Source organism: Xiphias gladius, chromosome 8, assembly GCF_016859285.1.
Source record: "Xiphias gladius isolate SHS-SW01 ecotype Sanya breed wild chromosome 8, ASM1685928v1, whole genome shotgun sequence".
Classification (NCBI taxonomy): domain Eukaryota; kingdom Metazoa; phylum Chordata; class Actinopteri; order Istiophoriformes; family Xiphiidae; genus Xiphias; species Xiphias gladius.
Window position 1 is genome coordinate 27,318,761 of NC_053407.1, and position 19,376 is coordinate 27,338,136.

The 19,376-nt window shown below is 47.1% G+C and overlaps 1 protein-coding gene across 1 annotated transcript; it reads right to left on the reverse strand.

The window, feature by feature from the left end:
• Window positions 1-1,304: 1,304 nt before the first annotated feature.
• On the reverse strand, window positions 1,305-6,475 carry dusp6 (dual specificity phosphatase 6). The gene is made up of 3 exons (XM_040133827.1): window positions 5,481-6,475; window positions 4,704-5,138; window positions 1,305-3,183 (listed from the first exon to the last, which is right to left on the reverse strand). The coding sequence occupies exons 1-3, from the start codon at window positions 5,881-5,883 to the stop codon at window positions 2,870-2,872; spliced, it is 1,152 nt and encodes a 383-aa protein (XP_039989761.1). The 5' UTR covers window positions 5,884-6,475; the 3' UTR covers window positions 1,305-2,869.
• Between the last annotated feature and the right edge of the window lie 12,901 nt (window positions 6,476-19,376).

Genomic DNA, 19,376 nt, shown 5'->3' on the forward strand with positions numbered 1-19,376 from the left:
GCTTTGTTCAACTGCATGTCAGATTGTATTTCCAGTCTAAACCTACAGAAGACATGTCAGCGAGACATTTTTTTCCCATATATATATTGTCTGGTAATTGCTTACATATTATTTAATTTATTATTTAGTTATTTTATTAGTAATTATTCAATTATTTTGAGTTTTACAAGATGTTTTTGGAAAATATTTCAGCCTCCTGCCTCTACTTCATCTAATTTCCTTTCCAGATATTTATACTTTTTCAGATTTTCTGTATTCTGATACGCATATAAGGGAAAAGTATAAATGCTGAAAAGATTTTTCTTTAAAAGTACTGTCCACTGTATTTTACATTGTGTACTTTTTTTTTATAAGTGAGGTATTGTTGGCCCTGTATCGCTTGTCAGTGTGTTTGGTGAAACTTCAGACTCTAAACTCACAAGTTGTTGTGTCTATGCTGCCTACACTGCACTTGGCAATTACAGCGACTCTATGCAGCTGATCACAGTGAGGCTGCTGTTTGTGTTGACTCACACACACACACTCTCTCAGCTTCAGTTTGAGGGCTTTACTCCATGACAGGCAAGTGCATGCTGCACACATCAAGGGCTTAGCAGAAAAAAAAGAGCTGCATGTGATTCAGTCTTTGAAAATCCCTTATTACAGATAACCAACAGACACCGTGTCTATTAACTTTGATGTACAGAGATCAGTGCTTGCTCTGCTTCCCCGCACTCCAGAGAATGAACATACTTCAGTCACACATACACAGTCTGTTTGCTGTTAATCAGCATGCGTGGGAATGTCGGTGCACAGAAGCGCATCTCTGTTGAGCTGTGAAGCAAGTCGCTGCATGCGTGAGAAACACAATGCTCCTCCTGCCTCACCTGCGCTGTGAGGATCATCTTCTGCCGAGCCTCCAGGTCCTAACAGGTACACGTTGTTATGCTTCGCTAACAAGTAACACCATATCTAGGTACTTTCTGCCTCCTTTGAAAGGTGAATACAGAGGGCCCACCCTCAGGAAGTGCCCGTGGGAGTGTTTATGTGAACTTGAAGCCCTCGCCACGGAGCACGACCTGGAAAAACCGGTCGGGCTGTTTACGGTGTGACTGGAATCACTATGTACCCGTTGAGTCGCATTTTGCATTTCATGAATGATTGTCGCAGTGAACAGAGTGCGCACGATGCTTTGTTACACAAGCATCATGTAACAGGACATGCTAATTCTGTACTGGAAAGTAAAGTGGGAGATGTGTTGAGTGCTGTAGTCAATGAATAGCGAGGGCTTTGTGCACAGCCTCATGATTCATGGCGGCTGGTTTTGTTGTCGTGACTTGGCCAGCTGGTTAACACTCAACTATACTGCGGGTGAGGAGACGCTTACATAAATGTGTTACTGTGGACACAGACAAAACACCGAAAAAAAGGGTGTCAATGGACAAACAGGCACAAGAGGCGGAAGGTGTAGACAAAATAGCAATTTATTAATAACTTATCTTTTCTTTACATTCGTAAGAGAGGAGTGTGGAAAAGGGGGGTGATAGATGGCTTCCTCCCGAAAGAGGACTTCTCTCTGGAGGGGGCAACACAACCCTCCAAAGCTCTGGATTCTTTTTCTCTCATCTTGACAAGTTTTCCCTGAAGAGGCGAGGCAAGCAAAGCCTCCTGCTTTGTCTACATGTCAGAGACTTTCAACCCTTGTGCACAGATCAGGATTACTCACATTAACCTTCAGAGATCCAGAGCAACATAGATGGCCATTCTGACTACTTAAGCTAGCTCTCATGTGGTGCCAAATTAAAAGCTGCTGCTATTTAAACTGCTCGAGGTTCAGTCTAATTAATTTTTGCGTTAAAATTTGGGGGGAAAAAAAAAATCTCTGGGATGCTGTAGAGTTGAGAGAATTGGTGAATTTCTCTGAGGGCTAATGCACTAAAAACCTTCTGAGCGCAAAAGTAAGGCAAACGACCATGGTGACTTTGATTCGTGAGAGGGTGGGTGCAAAAACAAGGCCGGTCGGCTGAATTCACACGTAAAGCGATTATCAAATATATTACACATGTACAGATTTTTCCACAATTATTGGAAAGCCTACTTAAATTTTTGGCGTAATAAACTTAGACATACTGATCAATATGCAGTTTGTTTGCTTACATAAAAGTAGAATATGAAACAAAGAATCTTCAGTACCCACTTGTTGCAAAGGGTATATACTAGAGCAAGGCTTTTACTGTATTGTTTTTTATATTAAGATATATACTCAATGTATAAATGTTCGAAAAGACTCCACAAATGTAAAATCGAGTCCAGTATATAATGTGCCATCGAAAGCTGGGGTGCTTCAGCCCCACACGGGCAAGTCTTCACAGAAGACAAAGGAGACAATGCATCCTGAGGTCTTGGGGGGACCAGTGCTATAACCCAAAACAAACATAAAAAAGACTTTAATTTTTAGCTCTGTCCAGTCTGAACAATCATGTATCTTTGGCACACCAGCCTAGGAGCTTTGAAGCACAACGTACACCTGTCCAACAAATAAGTTTCCCCAGACACATTGACAAAAGAGATAAAGACTTCAGGAGTCCAACAGCGATATAGGATAGTAGAAAGTATCTGCACTCTTTAAATGACTCTCTTCCTCTTTTCTTACTCTGTCTCTTTCACTGTCTCTCCTCGTTTAGTCAACAGCAGCTGCGTCTTGGCCAGACAGCTTTGGCCCTCCGGCAACCACGCTCAGCAGCTGTCGCCTCAAACCAGCTGTATCAATATCAACGTCAAGAGCCCAGTCGCACAGCAGACGACGGGAAAAAGAGAAACTTTTTGCAGCTTTTCCAACAGGAGGCACACAAAACCTCCAGCGAGGACAGGGGGTCGGTGACAGCGGACCTCACGTGGACTCCAGGGGGTCCAGCTGGAAGACGTTGTGGTTGGTCGGGGTGGTGAAGTAGAGCTGCTGGCTCGGTGCGGCCATGCGGTTGTCGCACGGGCTCTTCAGGCCCAGCGTGCGCTCAAAGTCCAGCAGCTGGCCCATGAAGTTGAAGTTGGGGGAAATGTTGGACTTTTTCATCTTGACAATGTCGTAGGCGTCGTTCATGGACAGGTTGAGCTTCTGCATCAGGTAGGCCACCGTCACTGTCACTGAGCGGCTGATGCCGGCCAGGCAGTGGACCAGGACGCCGCACTTCTGGCCTCGGGCTTCATCTGGTAGAAAGGGAAAAGGGCGGAAATGTTACGGACCTCTTCCAAAACGTCTCATACACAGGAGATGTAGAGCAAAAACAAAACCCAAGAACGTGCATTAGAGCTGCGACTAAGCCATTGCTTGGTCTGTAAAATGTCAAAAAAAACCCAAGCCTGCTCCTGTTAGTCAACTAATCGCTATTTTAAAACTAGAAAATATGTATTTTATCTTATGCACTGCTTCTAGGCATTATTTGCGCTCTCGGACGTGCAAGTGATGAAGTGCGCGGCCTCTTTTTTTATAGAGACGGAGCAAAAACTTGTGATAAACATCTGTGACATTTAAGTCGAGCCGTGGTGGAAGTTGGAGCGGGTCCAGGGAGGGAGAGCGGCGGAAGTTATTATCCCGACTATCTCCCAGGCATGTCAGTCAACAAACAGGGGCTGCAGCAGTAGCGCACATAAACAGAGCCGACATTCTTTCGTTTTTGGCCTAGAGTAGCCGGCTGGGAAATTGACTATTACGGTCTATTAAACCATTCTTCCGCTCGCTAGGGTTACTCCGACAATGGTGCCATTTGGGCGTGTAAACGTAGGAGTCATGAGGGCACCCTGTCAAGGCGAACAGGATGTCAACAGGGCCTGTAAATGGCTCCTTTTGTAATGTGGAGGGAGGAGAGAGGGGGGCAGTGCCATGTCCTAGATTACTTTCAATGCCACTTCCTTCCTGTTGCGCTCGAATTACCGCCCTCCCCTCGTTCACCCTCCCCTTTCTCTTGTTTCAACGTCGCCCTTTGTGCTGCAATTACACAAGCCCCGGGACAAGAGATAGGCCAGGATGTCTTCCATTGAAGTCAAATCATTTGTACACAGTGCATCTTAGCCTGTGCGCCATTAGAGGCGGGCTTGTATTCCTTTGCCTCAACACAATGGCCTTAATCTGCCCGCTCTGTCTGTCCCCTTGCCTGATTGACTGATAAAACCACAGCCGGGGACACCTCATCTAATCTCAATTGCACAATAAGAACCTAAGAACTTCCTGGCATTGATAACACATGACAAATTAAAGAGATTATGCCCCCGAATATATGGTTCCGCTCCTCCGCTTTGTCTGCACACATTCACAGCAATGACAAAATGTCTTCGAGTGGGGATTTCAAGTGAATAGTCGCTGAAACGATTAGTCGAATAATCAACAGACAAGCTGGATCCTGCTTCTCAAATGTGAGGATTTGCTGCATTTCACCCCTTTTTGTGTCATTGTAAACTGGTGTATTTGAGTTTTGGGCTGTTGGACAGACAATACGGGCCATCTGAAGAGTCACCCGAGTCAACATTTCCCGGCATTTCATAGGTGCGCCACTCAAAAAACCAACAGCAGCAACGATCTGCAGTTAAATCATTCATGAAAATAATCGTTATTTGCAGCCCTAAAAGTGAATGAGCATGGTAGCAACGGAACGAGCCAGGGGCCCTGGGGGGGGTAAGGCTCTGCAGCCGGAGAAGCTGCAGTGGGCTTCCAGCTCTGCGGGATTACTTACCGATGAAGCTGATGGCCTCGGGGAAGAACTGCGAGAGATTCTGGCTCCAGTGATCCGAGATGGGGATCTGCTTGTACTTAAACTCCCCTGCGTTCTCAAAGAGGTTGGGCAGGTTGGGAGTAACGTTGAGGATGTACTTGATGCCGTACTCCTCCAGCACGTCCAGGTTGGTGGAGTCCTTGGCGCAGCCCAGGTAGAGGTGCGGCAGGATCTCCACGGGGAAGGAGGGCTGCGGGTTGGACAGCGGGCTGCCGTCGGAGTCGGTGGCGCTGCTCGGGTCCCGGTCGATGTCCGACTCGATGTCCGAGGAGTCGGAGCTGATCCGCAGCCCGCCGAGCCCCAGCACCTGCGCGGTGGGGGAGCCGCTGTTGGGGGAGCCGTCCAGGTTGGTTTCGCACAGAGCCGGATACTCGGCCTGGAACTTACTGAAGCCACCTGGAAAAACAGAGCACACATCCACTGAATACCAGGCCGCTACTCGAGCTTCAAATATTCACCTGAACTTGTGATTCGGACGCGTTGAGCTGCGTAACTATTGGCTCTGTTCTGCGGGGGGGGGGCGGTTCGCCTTGACTGCGGCTTCAAACAAAATGAGCAAAAGCGAACCCCCGTTCAGATGCACTGTTTTTTGGGCTGCAGCGCAATGATGACAGAATGAGATTTGACATGAACCAGGCGACCGGCTAAGGCGCCTCCCCCCCCCCTGCGCTAAAATCTGCCGGTGTGAATGAACAGCAGCCGCCGCGGGGCCCCGAAATGTGAATGAACCGCACTCACCCTCCAGATAATAGGCCTTGTAGCCCTCGTCCTTCATCCTCCTCAGCAGTAAACCCAGCACCGAGCCCCCGTCCACATTCTCGTTCCACTCGCGGCTGTACTCGTCGTACAGCACGATGGTGTCCGTCTTGCACCGCCGCACGAACCTCTCCCGGTCCTCCCCGTCGGAGAGCAGCGACCGCACGGGCAGGTTGCCCTTCTTGAGCCGGCGGAGCATGAGGCTCGGTATGGCCACGTTGATGGCCGTCTCGACGTGCGACGACTCGTAGAGCTCCTGGGCCCGGCAGTCCATCACCAGGAGCCCGTCCCTGCGCGTCTCCAGCTGCTCCCGGAGCCAGCCCACCGTCTTGCTGATCGCCATTACCGAGTCGAGCTGGACGACGGGCTTGAGCTTGTCAAGCATTTATAAGCAGGTGTAACAAAAGATGCCTTTGGAGAAAGCGGGGAGCTTCCTGGCCGCGGCGGCGGGCGAACGGTCTGCAGGGGGGTGCCTTGCTCGGTCCGCTCCGCTGCTCTGCGGGGCCCTCAGCGACACAAGGGGTGTGAAAAAGCCGAAAAAGAGTCGAGTCAAAAGGCCAAATCAGACCCAGGAAGCCTGCGTCCAGACGTCTGTCGGGGTCCCGCGCTCTGGGGCATCAACAAGAATCCCGGTCCCCTTCACGCATTTCCCGACGCGGGCGCTCATTCATGCATCTGGTCGGAGGGAGCCCGGGTTATTTATCAATGAGTCACACCGGACCTGCGACGGGGCTGAAGCGTCCTCTGCTCTTATATAACTCCGCGGCTCCTCCACCTCTAGCTTCCGTTCTGGAGAGTGGAAAGGTAGGACAGTGGAGAGAGAGAGAGAGAGAGACAAGGAGGGGGGGGCGGGTGTCTATGGATGCGAACCGTGCAGGTTACGACCGACTATCTCTGCCCGCGGACGTCGCCCGTTCCGCCTCTGTCTTGTGTGAATCGCCGCTCCGCAGGCTCCGGCTCAATGCGCTCCGTGCGGCGCCAGGCTGCTGAATGGCTACAAACGGGAGGCGTTTCATTGGATACATTATGTCGGCGGGCCAATCGGAGCGGCCCCGGCGGCGGTCGCCTTGGAAACGGGGGCCGGATGGAGCGGCCCGTGTTGATGAATTGTTAATGAGTTTGTCATTCACAAAAACGGAGAGGAATTTCCGCTCCGGATCAAGTGAGTGCAAACAAACAGAAGAACTGCAGGGAGAAGGAAGGAAGAGAGGGAGGGACGGGGGGAGGGCGAGGGGCGAGAGAGAGAGAGAGGACGGAGTATCAAATAAGAGTGCGTAACGTTGGGCTTTACGTGATGCGGTTTCAACTGTCAGAAAGTTCGAGTTGGGACCTTTTGGTGAAACGTCGAGACTGTTGTTACAACATTAAAACACCAGATTTAAAAAAAAAAAAAAAAAAAAAAAGTTCAAATTTTCAGCCTCATTAACAACGTCCGGAGTAAAAAAAAAAAAAAAAAACAACACATGAAGGAACCTGCCTTTTTTTTTTTTTTTTAAATGCCGTTTAAAAGCTCTGGCTGTGCTTTCAAGGACGCAACTTTGGGCCTGCAGACACGTTATGATGGAGAAACTCTCTTTTCTCTGGCCCCATCCAGGCAGGTCAGAGGTCAGCCAAACGACAGCTGGTGCCGGATCAGTGCCCTGCCCGGGGGGGGGGGGGGGGCAGCTCGAGCGCCCTGTCTCAGCGGGACACTCTTCTCCTGACTCCCGTCTTTCGTTAACTTCAGCGGGTCTTACGCCATCTTGTCATTCGTTCGCACAACTTGGCCGGTGTGACGGGGTCGGTGGGATACCAGCTTTGGATTAGTCCATCGCGCTTTCACACGCGAAAAACTCGTCTATGCCTTCTGAGCAAGAATCCAAATTCATGCTCATTTGTAATACGAGACCGAAATTGACTCAGTAACATATGCATGTCCTAAAACTCAAGAACTTCACGCGCCACGTGGGTTTAAACCCCAACAGTCGCTCTGCCGCTGGTACGATGAACAATAAATAAAAATGTCCCTCTGTACAGTGCAGCCCTTAACGCGCGAAACAAGCAGGAAATAATCCCGCTCTGGGACTTTGTGAGCAACACAACGGCACTGGAGCTATTTCTGCCTCTGCGGCCTCCACTGGACTGGACGGGGCTCGTGTGTGTGGGTGCATCGGTATATGCCATTTTTCCCTCCCTCCTCTGGCTCTCTCCCACGGACCAGGCTCACCGGACTGACCAGAGTCACGCTGATGTTTCTACAGGCCTCCGTTTGCAGCCCAGGCCCCGGGTCGAATATGGCCACTGCCGTAATATTCCCGTAGCACTGCGGGATTTCTCGAGTCCATTCCCGTAAGGACACATACAGCCACACGGTCGCTCCGGCGCCGAAGCGGTAGGGTTACTTTTACATCACCCGGCCGGATCTCCGGCACCTCCGCGTCCTTCGCGCCTTTTTAACGCGGCGCTTCGGTCCATCCCGGGTCATCAGGGGGCGCCGATTGCTTCCCATCGGCCCGTTAATGGACTCCACACCCAAACTACAATGCAAATTGTGCTGTAAACAAAAGGCGCATTTCCACCGGTTGCGATTCATTGATGCCCCGGTGATTTAATACCAGTTTGTCCAGACTCAGGAGCCTCGAATCAACTCCGCACCGTGAGGACAACTGAACGCCTCCATCGGGTCAGAGGGGATGAACTTACAGTTGTTGCCGAGACATTTTAAATCACGTAACAAACCCGCAACTACTGCCAATTCATACCAATGTGTTTTAAATGCGTTTATTAGACCTAGTTGTTTCCTAAGGAACTCTGGAATGTATAGAGACTACGACTATGTGGGGAAAAGAGGAAAGCAAAGTAAATAAGAAGAATAAGAAGAATACTTAAATTACCCCAAAGTGCTTACAGGGAAGATGTGAATGTAATGAAGATCTGGTTTTAGTTCCAGAACCGGTTGAAGTGCATATGGGGTATTAATTTGAGACTGACGTAGTAAAAAAAACAAAGTACATTAGTACTTTTATTCCTCTTCTTGTATTAGACATATTCTTACAGCATAATCATGAGCAAATAAAGAGGGAGGTTGAGTTCAGGGAGTATGTTGGAACCCCCTTTGTGAAGTTAGGAAATTAAAACATACAACTGTAGGATTAGTGGACTTGCAAATACCTCCATCTACTTCTCGTCTAAGAGAGTCTCTGAGGGAGTCGCGTGCAGTAGCTCATACTGAAGACGGACCAAACAGAGAAACGTGCACCCGTCATTGACAGCAGAGGTTGGGTTTTTCATATGGTCTTCCTGTAAACAACATTCGTGCATCCTGTCTCGCATCGTAGACACCATCAGCTCCGTAATGAGATAGCATCTGTGTGCGCCAGGCACCCGACAACATCCTCCGAAGGCACGCTGTGCAGATTTCATCACGGCAGGCTTTTAGTCTTCCGTACGCGGATAGGCCCCCGGACGACGCCGCGCGCTGCTCGGGGACACAGGACTGGTGCTGGCGAACGGCTCAACTTCGCGCCACAGCAGTCGGGCGACCGTGCTGAGCCAACGTAACCGACACCGGTGTACATCGGGAGGCTCTCTACGTTGTCCTGAATGACGAGTGCAATCCATACCAGCGTGCTCACAACACCTCTTGTCATTTGCTTTTGCACGTGAACGCTTCATCCACAGAGTCACCGCTGCTGTGGAATGAAAAGCACAACGCTTTCCGCCTAAATGTGCGGGGAAAAGTAGAAACTACTCTGTTCGGGGTCTGAAAACGCGGCACCACAGCGTCTCAACGCATCAGTCACATCCTCGCTATTGATCTCGCGCGTTGCAGGTCAGTCATCGAGACCAGAGTACAATAAGTGGCCGAATAGATTTTCAGTGCTTTTAACAAAGGATCGATTTAGCTGATTCGAGGACAGAAAAACACCAATTTTTCCTCCACTTGACTGGATCGTTTGTTTCATCTTCACAAAATGACACTGGATATTTGTTGCTCATTGATATGCAACATCCAAAAGCTTTTCCATTTTCATGCACAAGAGATTAAATTGTTTCCGTAACAGATTCTTTCTTTTTTTTTTTGATTCATTCCCAAGCCAGAAAATCTATAAACAGAATTAAGACAATAATGGGCCATAAAACTCTACTGAAACTTGTGATTTATTTCAGTTTAGCAGCAAATAAATTACTGCCCCTAAATGAAACAAGTCGTTACGAGAACACAGTTGAATTGATGAACAGTGGTTGTTGTTTTTTCTTTATGTCGCTGTGATCAGGAAGGAAATTCTCGGTGCCACCTGACACATCTCATGTCAAGCAGACCGGATATGCTGATATCAGCCCCTTATAGTCATAAACCAAGGTTTTGTCTGAAAGTCTGTAAATGCAATGGATTTCTTTCTGTCTCTTTCAAGCGCACACACTCCCACTTTCAGACTCGCTCCCCGCAGCCCCTCTTTTCACCCAGCGCGTGCGTGCGTGTCTGCGTGCGTGTGTGTGTGTGTGTGTTGTATCCCTGCCAGTATCTCTGCAGTGTGTTAGCATATGAAGTGTGTAGCGGCCCTGGCGTTAACATTGGCCTTTTGGCCCCTGCGGCAACCCCCCCCCCACACACACACACACACACACACCCCCGGCGTGACAGAAGTCCCTCTGAAAGGAACCAAGCTGTTTCTATTCACCTTCAAATGAATTCTGCTCTCTTTCACCAGTAAACGCCCCCCCCTCCCTCCCTCACCCTTCCCCCGCCACCTCCTCCCTCCTGCTAACCCGATTCTTCGGCTCCAGCCTCCTTTTTTTGCCCCCGTTCCCTTCCTCTCTCACCCGTTCTCTTTCGTTGTCACCTCTCTTTGTCCCTGTCATGAAATCTACAATCAGTCGCCGTACGTGCGCCACACTGAATGTGCCAGAAACCACGGATCTCTCATCGCCCTGCTGGGACATTCTCGGACTTGCTCTTATCGGCCTGTTTGAGGTGTCAAGTGCGATGACGTCCAGATGTGAGACCAACTCGCATCCTATGTGTTACCCGTCAAGTAACTTTCCAGAAGTTCCCCTCCATATTGAAATTCCCAAAACAAGGGACAACGAATTTGTGCATCACAGACAACATCTTTTTAAGGTTGGAAAGCAGTAGTTCCAGCCCTGCTGCGCTGAGGCAGACAATTTAATTACTGTTTAATGCGGTGAACACATTTTTAAAAAAATATGTACTTAATACAGGTGATTTGCGACGCCCGTGTGATTGGCTACATTGGCCAAAATGAGCAACCACGTGGAAAGTTAAGGATTATGTAAATAAGGATTCTTTGCTGATTTTTTTTTTATTTTTACAAAAACCTCAGTTGTGGTTTGGAAAATGAAAGGATAACGATGCATTTTTCAAATGTACCTGGCTCAGAGTGGATGTAGTTTAAGCACCGTAGACGACCACTGCGCAATTGGAAATGAGAAATCAGACCACATTTTCAAACAACACACTTACACTGCGCACGTGCGGAAACTCTTCCACCAACACTAGCGCTTTCTCGAAGGGTCACAGGTCATGCCTGTTAACGTCAATGTAATGTTTAGTGAACCGTCTGACGAAGAAATACGTCGACGTCAACTCAGGAGCTGCGTCACTGGCTACGCCAACGCACACCACCACCGATCGCAGAGAGGGTCAGGGGGCTGAACTTTCCGCTGTGTGAAAACCTGACAGTCTCGGGGACTAGGAAGTGTGACAGGTAGGCCTCAGACGCCTCCGATCTCACAGATTTTGCTGAAAATGAAAAACTCCATCTGTTAAACGGTTTGGCTTGGCTGTCGACAAAACTTGGGATGTAACGCAACCAAAACATTACACAGACTGGTCCAAGCAGGTCACCAAATCATTTGTTAATCCCCCACCCCCCGGTCATCTCTTGGGCTGTTTACCATTGTATTCTACTCCTGGAAAACCCCTGACTTTGTTTCTAACTTTGCTCCTGTCCATTTCCTCCAGACCTCCGGACTGAATTTCATGTCCAGTTTGTTGTGCTGCTGTTCTCAGTTTTTTTGTTTGTTTCCCTTGATGTTACCTAATGATTTGTTTTCCCCTCAAGGCCCCCATTTCTTGAAGGATTCCCCCCTGTCATTTGTCAGATCCCCCCCCTCTCTATCTCCCCCTACATTTACATTACAATCCGTTCACATTTCCACATTGACTGACTTACTGATTGACGATGAGTGAGTAGAATGAGTTTCAATTACCAGAGGACCAAAAGCAGGAAGTTTAAGGGTCAGTGGCACTTCTCCATTACCTCTGGAGATTCCAGCCTGCAACTGTGGCTTCATTGTACCAAATACACTGGAGTTTCAGTTCTTGTGTGTTCTCCTTTTTTTTTTTTGGATTAAATTGTCTCTAACATTACATTACATCTCTGACTCTGACAGAAACACCTGCTCGCTAAAGGTAAGCAGTGTCCCACTCACGAAGATCACGAAGCCAGGTCAGTGCAGTCTCATTCTCTCTACCTCCATCTTTTCCCATCTGCAACCCCCCCACCTCTCCGACCCCACCCGCCTTTCTCATGCAGCGGCTAATCTTGTCCTCCTCCTTGTTTCTTTGCCACTGGCCGCTCGTCTCAGACAGGGAAATCCTTTGTCCTCAAACAAAGACCCGCCACATGCGCTAATCAGGTCTGGAGCTGGACCTGTCTGCCCCTGTGTGCGTGTGTCGGTGTGTGTGAAGATGTATGCCCGTGACACATACTGAGGAAGTGAGTATGGCTTATCATGGAATTGATTGTGTGAGAGCGACGGAGAGACAGGCAGAGGCAGACAATGAGTGAGCGATTGTCTGTTGCAAAACACCAAAGTAAGCACATGATGCACAGGAAGTCTGGTTGTGTTTGTGCTTGAAAGAGGAACTTGGTATTTAGCATGAAAAGTGATGCATACGGTGACTACGCACACGAAAGAAAACCAAAAAGCAGACAATTAAATCTTAGAACTCGGATCTGACTTTTTGACAGCCTGACAACCAAGCGCCTCGCCGTGTAGTCCTCTGGTGTCCCATTTACGCCGGGGTGTTACCCTGCAATCTGGATGCGAGTTATCTCTGTGAGACAAACAGATCGGTGCAGGTAAAAATCCGATCGGAATGCAGTCAGACCAACTGGGCCATGGTTGCTAGGTGAAAGCTACAGGTGAAGTAGAGCCTGTACAAAACACCTGCTTCCCTTGACCGAGACCGCACCAGGTTTCTTAAAAAGCCAGCCGGCCCTGCCGACGTAGTTGAGAACCGATCACGATGCGGGCGAGTAAGACATTACAAGGACGCTCGTGATTACCAGGTTATCATACTCTCTAGGCAACGCATCCCTACGTAAACCGACCTAGATCCCCTAGATCCACCAGAAATTACTTACAAGTTTATGTGGAAACTGCAAAATGTCTCGCTCAGTTCATATTTAGGTCACGAACTTTAACCCCATTTCTGGGACACACATTAAAAATGTTCACTTGTGCTTTGTGTTTAAGTTAAAAATAACTTTTCTTCATAGTCTCAAATTTCAACATGTATCAGCCTCAAGGAGCCAATCTTAGCAAGCCTCGAATCCGGATACAGGACGCATTTTAATATCCGGTGTAAATGGGCTCTGTTTGTGCTACAGTGAACATCGCGCCAAGATGAGAAGAAGTTGCGTCCAACACTTGTTCATCAACAAGCAGAGGTTTGTCATTGTGCTTACATGCAAGCAAAGCTGCAGAATGCCTCAAACTCGCCTTAAATTGTACTGTTGTAAGTTTTCTTGGCGAGATCTGTATGAATCTTCTGTGTGGATTTCCTCCGAATTTCTGTATCGACACACTTTGTTTTCAGTGCAGAAGACAACAAAGTAGTTGCTTTCCTTCTTTGTGTTTTCAGTGTAGCGTGTGGGGGTGAAGAGTGTGTGTCAGCAATCACGAGTTGAACCTCGTCAGATGCTGATCTCTAGATATGTCCCCCGGCGTGGAACGCGACGCGGCGCAAAATTGCCGCAAAACGCGACACAGCGCAAATGGCGCGAAAACGCGTCGTCAAAGCCAAAGAACACGAAGTCAAACGACAGAGGGACCATGCGGCATGAAGACGAGGAGCCGTGAGCGATGAAGGCGGATTCTTTCGGAGGATCTCGGGTTTTTACGCCGAAATTGAGACTAGCAGGGAGAATTGAGGTGGAGCCGCCAGGCTCCTGCTCACAGATCACAATCACACGCTTCCTTTTCTTATCGCGCTGATTGTATCTGTACAGGGGAAGGAACGCTCACAAGAGCAACACACAAACACGCAAACTCACAGGCAAACAGCACGCGATGACTACAACAGCTCATTCTGTGCATGCTGTTCTCTTGGAAACACCCTCCTCAGGTTTTTATTGCTACAGGAACAATGGCTGTGGTTTTCTCTGTTTTTTTTTTTGTTTTGTTTTGTTTTGTTTTTTAACCTGACACGGTCTCAGAAAGTTGTTGATCGAAGCAGCTTTTTTATGCTGATGAACATCAACTAATGCCAAAAATCCATTTGCATGCCATTCACATTCGAATCAAACGGCGTCACATTTACACCTACGCCACCTGGGAGGCTGAGGCGAACACAGGGTGACACACACACACACACACACGCAGACAGAAGCACACATGCAGAGATGCAGACAAGTAGGCGCACATGTTTCCTGTGTTGTGCAAACTTGTCTACTTCTTACACGCTCACACATGCACACACACTTTTTCCTCTGTAGTAGTCTGTAGTCTGACTTCTTGACCACACACACACACACACACACACACACACAGAGAATCTGTTTACTGTCTTCTGAATGATTTTGTATTTGTGTTTAATATTTAAATATTTTTTCAAGTTATTATTTATGATTTTGTCATACTGCAGAGTGTTTGTTTATTATGTTGATGCTGAGCGTTGTTAACATTACATTTTTGTGAATTTCTTTGTCAGAGATATACAGTATAGAACCTGATAAGTACACACACACACACACACACACACTGACACACACACACACACACACACACACACAGACACACTTTGATTTCCAAAGAGGTTCCCTCCAGCTGTTTCGTGACAGCCCCCGGAGACACACACCCTGGTCTGAGCTCTGTGAAGACAATGGCGGCTCCAGTGTTATCAACAGCTCCATCACTCTGTTTCTGCTCCGCATCGCCTCACTGCTGTCCTGCTTCATTATCTGTGTGTGTGTGTGTGTGTGTGTGTGTGTGTGTGTGTATGTGTTACAACAGACGTGAGGGGCTGTGGATTGTGTAGAGGGCTTGGTCAGCTTCAATAAAGTGTCATACTAAAATAATGCGTGTGTGTGTGTGTGTGTGTGTGTGTGTGTGTGTGTGTGTGTGTGTGTGTGTGTGTGTGTGTGTGTGTGTGTGTGTGTGTGTGTGTGTGTGTGAGAGAGACCTACAGAGAGGATTTCCCCTTCACTGGGTGTCCACTTCCCTCTGCCTAAGGCCCATTTCTGTCACTCACACAGATACAAAACAGGCAGACAGCTTCTGCCCTTTCTCCCTCTGAGCTTTCTGGCATGTTTAGCACTTGACATGTCATTTACATCTCAGCTTCGATTAGAGTGTTGTTTTCTGAAGTTGCCTCTACGAGGAAGGGAGTGCAGGCCTAGTATATAACGAATCACGTTTTTAATCAGCTTTATGTGTTTGGTAGAGGATGTTGGTTTGCAATATCTTTCTTTTGGAGCCAGAATCAAGCCAACAACAGTTGCTTTGCACTTTCTCATCAGCTTCAGCCTTTGACCGTGTTCACGGCTCCTTGTGCCACAGTCAGGCGTTACGGAAAGAAACAGAGGCACGGAACTGCCAAAAGAATAAATGACCACATCGTCTGCATATATGATGATATTTGCTAAGAAACACAACCAGTTTTAATCCAAACGTTTCCACACAAATTAGGTTAAACACAGTAGCTACACACATTTATGCACTAAAAGCAGTGTAGAATACAGTTTTGTGTATTCAGGTTAACGTCCAGCACTGGAGAATGCATTTCTCTCATGCATCAGTACCTCCAGTTCCAAATAAAGACAAAATTACACCTACAGTTACAAAATGATTGCGTGCACAAATCAAAGCAGACCGTTCCTTAAAAAGAAAGCGATTTGATCCTCTAGCTTTTTGATTTTATTTTTTAGACAATTAATGTCAATTGCATCCCACAACGCTGGCTGTTGTCCAAAAGTAAACTAGTTGATTGGCACCCAGCTCCAGCTCATTCACGAAACACAAGCGTGTCTGCTGTTGCGGTCAGTGAGTTTTATTGTAAAATGGCAAAGGACAAAGAATGCTTATAATATGAATAAGGATCTTTCTGATTTACATACCATCATTGGTATGTTTGACGAGTGAAATTGCCAAAACATTTCCACTCTATGTTACTATAAACTGTTAGGTGCCAGTTGGGAGGGGCTTGACAGTACACGAAGACGGTGCAAGACACAACTAAAAGGTAACATGTCCAAGGAAAAGTTAAGGTGTTTTGTTGCTGGTTCAAGTGGACAGAAAGTCCTGTTTACCTGCACTTTTGACTTCTCTGCTCTAGTGAAAACAGGAAGCATCAGGCTGAAGGGCGTCCTTCGAGAGCAGGTCCGCAAACAAACAGACCCGCTGGAAACAGACGAGCACAAGCATGAAGAAAACAGGAAACACAGAGGGGGGATGGAGAGAGTTTCACAATGTTGAGCTGTGAAAGTGTGTGTGTGCGCTGTATGTGTGTGGCAGTGGTGTGTGTGTGCTTCTGGTGGTCTTTCTATTCACTTCTGTCACTCCATTTGAAAAGGGAACAAGAATGGGGAAAAAAAAGAGCACAGACAGAGGAAGAAGTAGAGGGGAAAAGATCAACAGAGAGCGACACTGCAGGAGAGAAACTATTGTATGGAATTGAGTCATAATTTGTCCAAAAGAAGGTCATTTCTCCTGCATCGATCCGCTTTGTTTCTCTCAGCAAAAGATCAGTGACATTCCTTGTCAGGCCACAGGGAATGGAGAGGGTGTGCTCTGTACAGACGTACAAAAACATCAGCCAGTGGTCTCAATGTACAGGCAACCATCAAAACAAGACCTACTGGACATGTACGCACTCTGGCCAATTCTGGATTTTGCTTTGCTCTACACACACACACACACACACACACACACACACACACACACACACACACGTATATGTAAAGCAAAACTCTATATTTAAATAATTGTTATATATATAACGATTGGTTACTATAGCCTTGTTTTCAGTGTCATCGAGGACTTGTATCACCATAAATTGTCAAATATTTATCCCACCTGCAGAAAAGAGCCAGGCCATCATTTGAAATAGGATTATATTAGAGATAGGCTTTTATTTTTGTTAGAAGCAGCCCTGTTTTCTGATCTGGTCCCATTTTAATTTGCTGTCAATGCAAACTGGGCATGCTTCCGCTGACAAATTCAGGATAATTTACATTCCCAGAGCTTCATTTACATCAGTATTACAACATTATCATATCCTGCTCACCAATCTGTTTCTCCGGGTTTCTGTTTTTGGTTGAAATGCAGTCCTCGCTCGCTAATTAATTGTTGATGGGCTCCACATTAAAAGCCTTCCAGCAGCTCAAAGAGCATAATCCCTCCCTTTTCTAGGAGGCTTTTAATGTGAAACATCTGCAGTTGTGTTCGGTTTCATTGAGAGTATAGCCTACCAAATTCATTTGGTTTTCCCACTGTTATTTGCACTCGCCTGTTATTTGTATACCAGCATTTATTTGACGGTTTACGATAAAGGCAGTAAGCTTCAGCAATAGACACTGTATATACTGTACACAAACCATTTCTTAACGATTTTAAAACCTACTTTTACGATTTTTCTTCTGCTGGGGTTGATCTAAAACTGTGCACTGGGGACTTTTCACGAATAAAACCTTCGTCACCTAATCAAGAAGTGCGAGCCAGCAGCTGCTACCGAAACAACAAGCGGGGATTCTGATGCATTGCAGCCAGACCACAGGGGCGTGTCCACTCTTAAGTCCTCATCAAATACAAAGGGCGATTGTGTCGCTGTAATCCAAACTGCAGCACAAACAAGGCAGACGGAGCAACACTCAGCAACATCCGACCTCAGCCACAATGTGATGTAATTGAATTTGTCTCATCCCTCCTGAAAAACATCCAGGAAAAATTATACACAGGGATATAGCAGTTAAATGGCATGTGGCCAAAACCCCGCAGGCACCGAGACATCCTCCGAGTGTTTTCTTTTTTTTAATTATTGTGCATCATTGTATTTTAGTGTTTTTGAGGATTTCCTGTGTTGGTATTAGAACGAGCCAAATTAATCTAGAAACAAAAAGGTAGCAGTGCGATTACAACCATATTTGTAAAAGTTTTTGCGTGTACAGCGACTACTCTTTTTTTACATGTCGAAGGGGACTTTTTTTTTTTCCCACCAAAGCCTCGCGGGAGATGTCGCTGTGGATTCCTAAGAATATAACTGCTCTTTTTATCTTTGTCCAAAGGATGAGGTGTCCAAATTTTACTGTCCGATACAGGAGTAGTAACCAGTTTAGCTTTCAATACAAACACAAAACCCCGGGGCACATTTTTTACCGTTTTTAGAAAGACAGAGGAACCGTGTATGACAAAAATAATATACAAAGGGGCGAAAAACTAGTGGAAAAGAAGCTGATAAGCAAGTGGAGCTGAACTTCAGCCGTCTCTTAAATGGCCTGATTAATATAAAGCAACTAACAACCTCTCTCTCTCTCTTTTTTTTTTTTTTTTAAAGTATCTTAGTAACATTAACACTGAGAACATTTTAAAAGAGCTACAGTTTAGGCTACTTCTACACCGGCAACTTAGGTTCTCTACCCAGCTCTTGCTTAAACTGAGGATCTATAAGTAACTATCTAGTAGGGCAAAGAGGTGCCTGTATTGAGTCAGAACAAAAGACAACAAAGTCCGCGTGATAGCGGATGATGAGGTCTGAGCTTGTTGCATTCTGGCGCCGCGTGGCCTTCCCTAACCCTCCATGTAACATCTCAGTCATCTCTCCCCCCACCCCACCTGAAGAAAAACAGCAACCACACATCAGGAAATGAGTCGAGACGTACGAGTTCAGGCAAGACCCCTCGCTCCTCAACAGCTGTTTCAGTCACACACACACACACACACATACAAACTAAGGTATCCTCGCATGGTCTGCCATGCAAGTAAGGCTCAAGGCATGAGAGGAATGCGGTAAACACTGGGAAATGAACGAGGACCTTAAGCAGCGTGGGTAATGACCCCCCCCCCGGAGCTAGGGATGATGGGATGGCGAGCAGGATGAGGGCCATTATGTGGTTGTTTGTTGCTGATTTGCTAGTTGTTGTGTGACCTCAAATGAGGAGGCCCCTTTAATTAAGCTGCTGTTGCAGTTATTACTATGAGCATCTGGTTGGTGGGACAAACCAGAGGAGGAAGAACTGCATGGGGACTGAGTGCAGCTGGGAGCAGATGTGTACCTCTGTGTGTATGATTTTTGAAAGAAAGTGAGGGTCTACATTCCCTCCAAGTTGCATCCACGTAGTATTATGCTAGATATTATCATACTATACAAAGGGCAAACTATCTACCAGACTAAGTACCAGACTGCAGCAAACCCACAACCCCAGGGCCTGTGACTTGTATGAATCTGTGCCATGGCTCACCGTACATCCATGGATTCACCCAGTTGACTGCTACAGGGCCTGACTACAGTCAAGCCATGACAGAGGCTGCCTCATGAGATCCCAGAGGAGATGTGGATCGTTTATGGCAGATCCCACATCAGGTGTCTGTAATACATTATCCTCATCGAGAAAGTTTTTGACTAGTCTGACTGGTTCAAAATCCTCTCCGTAC

What these genes read in the sequence shown, in the direction of transcription:
- dusp6 (XM_040133827.1), bottom strand. Translation starts at nt 5,883, where the DNA reads ATGCTTGACAAGCTCAAGCCCGTCGTCCAGCTCGACTCGGTAATGGCG. An exon ending in CAAGGCCTATTATCTGGAGG is followed by an intron (nt 5,139 to 5,480) that starts GTGAGTGCGGTT and finishes CTGTTTTTCCAG; the next exon opens with GTGGCTTCAGTAAGTTCCAG. An exon ending in CGAGGCCATCAGCTTCATCG is followed by an intron (nt 3,184 to 4,703) that starts GTAAGTAATCCC and finishes CCTTTCTACCAG; the next exon opens with ATGAAGCCCGAGGCCAGAAG.